This window comes from Triticum aestivum, chromosome 7A (assembly GCF_018294505.1).
Source record: "Triticum aestivum cultivar Chinese Spring chromosome 7A, IWGSC CS RefSeq v2.1, whole genome shotgun sequence".
Classification (NCBI taxonomy): Eukaryota; Viridiplantae; Streptophyta; class Magnoliopsida; order Poales; family Poaceae; genus Triticum; species Triticum aestivum.
In genome coordinates this window covers 43,296,770-43,305,203 of record NC_057812.1, presented here as the reverse complement: position 1 = coordinate 43,305,203, position 8,434 = coordinate 43,296,770, and the positions used below count along the sequence as shown (strand labels likewise).

Below are 8,434 nucleotides of genomic sequence, written 5' to 3'. Positions count from 1 at the left end.
AAAGGGCGCTAGTTGCATGGTGTATCCAGCCAACAATTATCGTCTATTTGATGCAAAATACTACCAGTAATCCTTTCCTCTTATCAATGCTTTGCACATCCAGTTTAAGGCCATGCCGCTTTGTTGTTGATTTTCTTCTGCGCATGAGGACAACAGAAGGAGTTGCACCCAGTTGATGAAGACGGAGCAGCAGCATCAGCGTCCGCTGTTGACACCCGAAGCAACGCAACGACCAACAGAAGGATATTTGGCTATTTAGAATTGGTTGAAGAAAGGATGTTTGTGACTCCCAGGTTCTCTACTCCTGATATGAGTGGGGAGTGGACCTGGCCAGCAGCGTAAGTGAAAAATACAGTGGATTCTGAATTTCTATTTTTGGTCTGTAGTAATGTACATCCAGCAAGCTGTCTTCAAGTTCTGGCACGACTGCTTAGCGAGCTTTTTTCAGGTCCAGAAAATTTTGCAAAATGCACATCATAACACGACCATGTGTGCGAAACCGTTCGGACAATTGATCGAATGAAAGGGTTGATTAACAATTTTCGAAATTCAAGATTGTGTATCAAAACTGGCAATCAGGGTGCTAGCCAGAGCCTCAAAATCATGCTCGAACAATATATGTAAAATATGTAGATACAAATGTCGTGCTGGGGTAATCTTCTTTATTTTTGGTTATTCACTTCTGACAGAGGAAATGGCCAACATTCCAATACTTACTACATCGATACATGTACATTTATATAACAAAGTTTCTATTGAAGGAGAAAATATGTATTAACCGTAATTCTTAAATAAGAAAACAAAGTCCCCTGCATGCAAGCAGGGACAAATCTGAAAAATCAACCTTCTCCTATAAAAAGGAACTGAACAGAGGAATCAATAGAAGCCTGGGCCTTCTAAAAAATGATGTCATTACAAAGAAGCCAATGAGGACCAGAATAGGTAAAATGTTGCAGATCCGGTAGTGCCGAGAAATCTATAATATCCATACACAATGCTTGAACTCTTGTGCATCTCCCCACTGCATGATGTACATCTTCATTAGTCGCAACACAGATCGACAGGTCTTGTCAGTCCAATACAGTAATTAGAAGCACCATATCACACTGAAACTTGCATCTACACTTCAGCAATATGAATTCAAAAATTCTAAACTTCCCTAAGGAGTCATGTGTGCAACTGCTCTGTATATTGCAAACTGGACATAAGATAAGATGGACCTTTTAAATTTGTATGTAGAGGTAGATTTAAAAAATATTGGACTGACAAGAGCAGAAGTACGAATTTGCCTAAAAGAAAACCAATGTGGCAATGCTGCTAGAGCAAATAATAAGTGTTACTGAGACAAGTGTTGGTCATAACAGGATAATTAGTGATTAATTCAGGAATCATAATCATGTAGGATGGAGCATGGGGATTCACAACAAAGGTTTTCAACCATGAATAAATGGGACTGCTCGGCTCACCAACAAATACTTAAGAGCTAAATTTGAACGATAAAATGTTTCGCAAGGCAGCTTACAGAAGATGGCTTCTGTATCCTGCCAACATGATGTGTACTGACGAAAATCTGCATCTAGAAACACATATATGATGTTAGTTCTAAGAAGTATTGCAAATACACGCCCAATAGTAGAAATCGACAACAATATTTATGGATGACAAACCTGAATCATCCCTCCAAAACATCTCTATACACAATGTTTTTGGTGCTTTTCCCTGTGGGATCTATGTCCTTATTTGGCTTGGCCAAAATCCTAGTGGTCTGCCTTGAAACTCCCCTTGACAGTGCAACATATAGCTGGCCATGTGAGAAGACGGGCTCAGGAAGGTAAATACCAACAGTTGCTAGAGTTTGCCCCTGGGCTTTGTTTATGGTCATTGCAAAAATCAAGCGAATCGGGAATTGTTTCCTCTTCAACTTGAAAGGAAGTGATATGTCTTCGGAGGGTGCCAAAGGAATCCTAGGTATGAACACTCTCTTTCCAGCATGTTGTCCACCAACAATCTCGGCATCTATTGCATTGTCTTGGAACGCTCTAATCATCAATCTTGTTCCGTTACATAGCCCATTGTGAGGATCGAGATTTCGGAGCAAAATGACAGGACAATTGACCTTGATTTTCAGAACATGTCGGGGCAAGCCATTTGGGGTGATCGAGTTTAGATAGTCAATTGGATAGTTATTGTGTGCATCATCATCGACGGAGTCAAAGCTATAGTATACCTTTTCTTGGCCAGGAAATTTGTCAATCATCTTTTCATTCAAGTCGTCCACATGCTCATTCTTGGTAGAAAGGATAGCACGTGTGCTCATATAGGCTCCAGATGCAGCATTCTCATGCAGTGATGGGAAGACTTCTTCGATAAGCTTCTTTATCGATTCTTCTGTGGAAGTGTACCCTATCACAATGTCATCAGGAAGACGCACATAATCATCACCAATCGTCTCCTCCGTTCCATTCCCAATTCTTAGGAGATATTTGGAGAACCAGGGGTCAGTTTGTGCTCTCATATTACGCCTCAGTCGTATTTTCTTAATCTTCTCCCATAGATAAGATCTCGGTAGTGTTGCGTCAGTGATCTGTGCCCTTGTCCCACGTGTCACCACAGGAAGGACCTGCCTAAAATCTCCTCCAAACACAACAACCTTCCCCCCAAAAGGCAAATCACTTCCCATGATATCTTGTAGTGACCTATCAAGTGCCTCTACTGCTTGACGCTTTGTCATGGCAACTTCATCCCATATTATCAACAATGCCCTATGAAGCAGCTCCGCAGTACCACTCTGCTTGGTGAAACTGCACATGTTGTTGTCCGTGAGCCTAATCGGTATTTTGAACCTGGAATGGGTGGTTCGTCCACCGGGCATGATCGATGCAGCTATACTAGATGTAGCAGTTGCAATAGCTATTTGTCCAAGCGAACGTACCCTAGCAAGAAGTGCTTTATACAGATAAGTTTTCCCCGTGCCACCTAGACCATCAACAAAGAATATTTGGCTCCTATTGTTGACCACGTGATCCAATATTTCATCAAATCCAGCTCGCTGCTCAGTGTTCAAAGAAGTAAATAAATCTAGATGATCTTGGTCCACACCGACTGACAATTCCTACCGAACCTCTCTCAAGTTGTCGCTAGAATGATCGCCGTCTGTTTCAACCACCTCTGGAAGGCCGTAACTTTTAATATCCTTACCCATCGAATGAATCAAATCCCTAATGTCTCTAAGCACCATCTGCTCTAATGCTGCTTGGTTGGGCTGGATACGACGATAATCCTCAGTCATCGCCTCCAGATGTTTGTCCCATAGTTCCTTGATGTTGGTCGCCTCGCAGAACACCAAAATAGTCGCAAAAAGCCTTCTTAGAGCAGAAGGCATCTAGAAAGTAGCAGCCTCAGTCAGGCAGTCGTCAAGGGATTTGTCAGTCTCTATAAGGCCTCTCTGCTCACACGCTTCTCTAAAGGTCAAGCAAATCTTTCCATTTACAGTTTTCAGGTCCTCATATGAAATTGCACCTCTAACATGATTTAGGAGCACCCTCAAGTAGTATCTCTCACCTTCAGCAGGGTTCGCATACACAATTCTACCAACTTGTCTGCGTCCCCTCTATTTTCTTCTTTGCCACTTCTTTTTACCTTTAATCCATCTAAAGTATTCTGGGAACTCATTGTACAAGAAATTCTGTGCATAAGGGTCCTCCTGGTTCATCTTGAAATATTGCGTCAGCATAGTTTTAGAAGAAGACAGGCGTGTGATGACATCCTCTAGGTTATCAGACCCTTTGAATGCAACAGTATGCATATTGGGTAAGTGGAGCTGGAGTTGAAGAACAGCTGGCGAAACACCAAACATCGGGAAAGCACAAATCCTATAGATAGCCTCGGGTGGTGATATGAACCTTGCATCTCTATATTGCCGAATCTCATTTATTACACTATCATCATTTCCTGCAGAATCAACTGAGAAGGATGCACGATCATGTCCTTTGTAGATGTATTTGAAAAGATATTTAACAGCTTTGATGCTTGAGCAAGCTTCCACGTTGATGTGACAGTTATACCGCATAAGTAGACCAGGGTTGTAAGGGACCACCCATCTATTATCCAACACAGCACCCCTGACTTTTACGCGTCGGCCATCATCTCTCCTCCTATAGATCGGATATGAGTCCTTTCCTTGTTGCGTAGCGGCACAAAACTGTCGAGGATAGTGAAAACGACATTCTCCATCTATCATGCAAGGATAATTTTTCTTGAGAGTACCACATGGTCCATGGAGCATATGTTTGATCACCAGAGCATGCAGTATAGGGTACTCGTCCTTGTCAGGAATCTCAGCCGATATGACTCTGTCATAACCATCAGGGTTTGTTAGCTTACTATCTGTGTCCATGATCAAAAGGAAGTGCTCATGTGGTAGCCCCCTTTTTTGAAACTCGGTAGCATGAACATAAGCAGCAACCGTGCCAAAGTATTTTTTTCTTGATCAAAAGATCTTTCATATCTCTCAACTTGGCCTTGTATACCCTAGCCACGAGGTCTGGGCGGTCTTGCGGTGTCTGCCCGGGTGCAAGGTTGGAAGTTATTTCCTCCCAGTACGGGTTGCAAGTCATCGTGACGAAGTAATCTGGTTTCCCAAATCGTTGCACAATAGCCATCGCATCAAGGAATCGCCGTTGCTTATCTCTATCACCTCCAGGAAATGTACGTGGAAGAATGATTCTCTTGCCAACATGAGAAGCACGTGTCTCGCCAACCTCAATGACATCAACAACACCCTAAGAAGTAAATGAATAAAAACATGTTTCTATGCAGGTCTAGTAAACCATATATCAAAAACACATAATGTCGAGGCAACATCAATTATTAAAAATATCACTATGGCAAAAATTGTTCAAGCAAGCATATTATCAAGTCATTGTTGATAGCACAATGGCAAACATTACCTGGTAGAGTTCGGCGCGTATGAGCTTCTGATTCTGAGGTTTTGAATAGAAATCAAGCCTCATAGTCTCCATCTTTATGTACATATCAACAGCCCACTGCTGGAGAAGGCGATGACCGAACAATATGATGTTAAAAAGTCCTTTCCTAACTTGTAGCTTGAAACAATAGTACTCGCGTGCGCTGACAAATTTCCTGGACTCCACAACCCCATCTTCATCCTGGCTCTCGTTGTCATCTACAAGATGGTTGGTGAAAACAAACGATTAGCAAAGGCTGAAAATGGAAGATCAAAGAAAACCATTAGCACACTACTTCTGATATTACAACAACCCTATAATTACCTGCTGGAACCTCACATCCTTCATCATGTGTTCATCCTCGTTGGCCTGAGGAAGAGAAGGTGGTACCTCACCGGTGTCATCCTCGCGGTTTGTTTGAACAGTAGCTAGTCCATCATACGGCATGAAACGGTTCCATCCTGTTTCCCCGCGGGGAAAAAATAATGGATACGCCAAAGGATCATAGCATCCATAGTATGCTCTGATATATACAGGACGATCCCCTTTTCCATACACAATAACACTTCTATCAAAGGTGTTCTGTGGGTCACTCCCTTCAACCCACATCGTAGCCACCTGAGAAGTTGTAGGAGCATTGTACCTTCGCTGATCCAGTTTTATATCTGTGTTTAAAGAAATCCTATACTCTGCCAGGTTTGGAACAAAACCGATGCTCTTAAATATGTCCACATAGGGATTGTTGGCTAGTATCCGCAAAATCTTTCGTATGCGATTGATATCAAGATCTGAAGACCGCTTCACCCTATGCTCCAAGGTGTCATCTGTATCAAAAATGTACAACTGCAAATGCCTAGGTCCTTGACCAGCAGGTACCAAATGGTCTAGACGGTGATACAACTAACCATGCACATGGAATGTGTATATCCTAGTCCTGGCAGCGCTGCTAACCTGATGGTCAAGGGTGACTCCAAGACTTGTGAAGGAGAAGTGTGAGTTAAAATACCGAATGTGTTGTCTAAAATATTTTGCATCATCATCATCTTGACTTGTAAACAACTGTTGCAACTCTTGAGGAACATCTGGGATAAATAATTTGACCTTTCCTTTTCTGCAACAGAAGGCTGGACCCTCATATTGGAATCTCATTGCTCCACGGTAGTCGCAGTCACTCACTTCTCTTCAAAACATGATGCCTCTTCGGTAGTTTTTTGTAGATATTGTCATAAGGGTCATCATTCTGTATACCCAAATCAGCAGTAGCTGTCACTCTATATGACTCGAAGTGATGACCTACAAAGTCATGGACAAGAATGACAGTGATGTGCAAAGTAATAAGAGTATGCAACAGAAATGTAAGTGAAATTTGTTGTACAACCCACCCTGTGCAGTAAATATCCTGCATTCTTCGTCATCATCATCGTATAGTATATCTTCCCCATGCATGTCGTCGTCATCATCATCGTATAGTATATCTTCCCCATGCATGTCGTCGAAGCAGTCTAGGAGCATAATAATGGCGAATGAACGGAAGTAATATTAAGTAATACTGGACAAACAAATATGAACATTATACCTTCCATTTCAGTAGTGGGTTGAATTGGCTCAAAAATTCCAGATACATCGAACTCTTCCTCGGTGTGGATGGCATCTGGGATACATATAAAGCGGTACAATGAAAGTGGTTTAAATGGTTTGGGTCAACAACCAAAAGTCTATACCAGAAGGCATATATACGATGATTTACCAGAAGGCATATATACGATGATTTACCAGAAGGCATGCATGCCCTCGGTATGGAAGGTGTACTTGGTGAGTGCGTTTTTGATCCATCGGCGACATCAGTAGTGTTAGATTGGTTGTGTAATGGTCCAGTATGCCGTCATGCTATCTTATATGCACGATTACAACACAACACAACCTCTTTGTCATGCGTTGGCATGTTTGCATATTGTTCCCTCATACGTCGTCGTTTTTTCTCAGAAGATGCATCTGGCAAGATACATGTACTGGGAAATTAGGTAGATGTACTCGGAAAGGACATGCAATCAACATATACGACGAAATTAGTTTGGGTGAGTACACACCTTTCATTTCACTGGACTGTCCAGATATAAAACTTCTGGGCAGAAATCTTTCTTGTCCTTGCATGTCATGTATATGTTGAACGTGCACTGTACCTTGCTGGCAATTCAGATTAGCTCGTTGGTAATTCAGATTAGTGTGCATCGAATCATTATCATCATCATCCTCCGTGTTTAGCATACCACCATCGTATTTAGTAATATTACCAAGCGAAACATCGTCATGGAGAGTTGCATTTTGTTTTTCCTGCCGGGACATCCTACGCTTCTTCCGGTATTCTTCTTTTTTATCTTCAGATAGTCTAGCAAACCAACCATGACCACTTTGTTTTTTGTGTCCCACCGTACAAGCTGCAACTTGAAGACAAGAAAATCAGTGAGAGATCACATAGATTACATTTTTGATTGGTGCAGACACACTCGAAGGCACTGAATAACACAGATATGAGATATTACGTGTGGAAACTTGAGGAGCAGGGAATTGAGATACATCAACACCCAAACTTTTTGTTGCAGCTTTCTTTTCTAGTCGGGCTATCCGGAGCTTCTCTAGGTGTTCCGCTTTCTTCTCTTGGGACAGACGGGAATACCACCCATGTCCACTTTGTTTTTTGCATGTCTCTACAGGTTGATGATCAGTAGTACCGAAGGCTGCTGCTGTACTTACTTTCCATATGGCAAAATTGAGGAATGAAAGAGACAAAATATATGATTACATCGTCTGACAGCCAAGGCAATGAATATATAGCAGATAGGGGTTTATTACCTGTGGAAAATTGAGTGGCAGGGGATTGAGGTACATCAACATTCACACTTTTTTCTATAGCTTTCTTTTCTAGTCGGGCCATACGGAGCTTCTCCAAGTGCTCTGATTTCTTCTCTTGGGACAGACAGGCATACCACCCCCCACCTTGTTTTTTGCATTGAACATTGCTATCTACAGGTTGACGAGCAGTACTCCCAGAGCTTGTAGGTGTACTCACTATACATGGCAAAAAAGATTGAAGGAAACAGAACAATCATGATTACATCCTCCATGAAGCAATGAAGAAGTAAAGTTCCGGAGGTAAGGAATGTACCATATTTGTGTGTGTTGGTTATATTGCTGAATGGTGTACGTTCCGGAGACAGAATAGAAGGATGGTCTTGATATAGTTGCTGACATTTCGCAGCAATAAGAGTTGCAGCCTTCTTGTCAGCACGTGCCTGACGCCGCTTCTCGAGGTATTCGGCTGTTTATCGTCAGACATCTGTGCATACCATCCTTGTTTGCCATGATTGCCCTGCGCCTTCTTATCATCATCCATGTGATTATTATCCCCGGTCAGCTCTGCCCAAAGGGAGCGAGGCGGCTCTTGTAAGATGCCCAAAGTGGTCACGATT

The 8,434-nt window shown here is 42.2% G+C and overlaps 1 protein-coding gene across 3 annotated transcripts; it reads right to left on the bottom strand.

Moving 5' to 3' along the window:
* Positions 1-744: 744 nt before the first annotated feature.
* On the bottom strand, positions 745-8,021 carry LOC123147132 (ATP-dependent DNA helicase PIF1). 3 transcript variants are annotated; one of them, XR_006473064.1, is made up of 10 exons: positions 7,818-8,021; positions 7,508-7,717; positions 7,055-7,402; positions 6,715-6,959; positions 6,544-6,618; positions 6,350-6,469; positions 5,292-6,260; positions 1,668-5,185; positions 1,523-1,576; positions 745-1,021 (listed from the first exon to the last, which is right to left on the bottom strand). XR_006473064.1 is itself a non-coding variant. In XM_044566366.1 (9 exons), exon 8 carries the CDS (start codon positions 2,870-2,872, stop codon positions 1,673-1,675), a length of 1,200 nt encoding a protein of 399 aa, XP_044422301.1. In that variant the 5' UTR covers positions 2,873-5,185; positions 5,292-6,260; positions 6,350-6,469; positions 6,544-6,618; positions 6,715-6,959; positions 7,055-7,402; positions 7,508-7,717; positions 7,818-8,021; the 3' UTR covers positions 745-1,576; positions 1,668-1,672. The 3 variants fall into 3 exon arrangements, 2 of the variants coding, with proteins under 2 accessions (XP_044422301.1, XP_044422300.1); XM_044566366.1 differs by having other exon boundaries at positions 745-1,576; XM_044566365.1 differs by having other exon boundaries at positions 745-5,185.
* Positions 8,022-8,434: the final 413 nt, after the last annotated feature.

Bases quoted from the DNA above. Each gene is read 5' to 3' on its own strand.
- LOC123147132 (XM_044566365.1), bottom strand. From the start codon at position 2,872: ATGCCCGGTGGACGAACCACCCATTCCAGGTTCAAAATACCGATTAGG.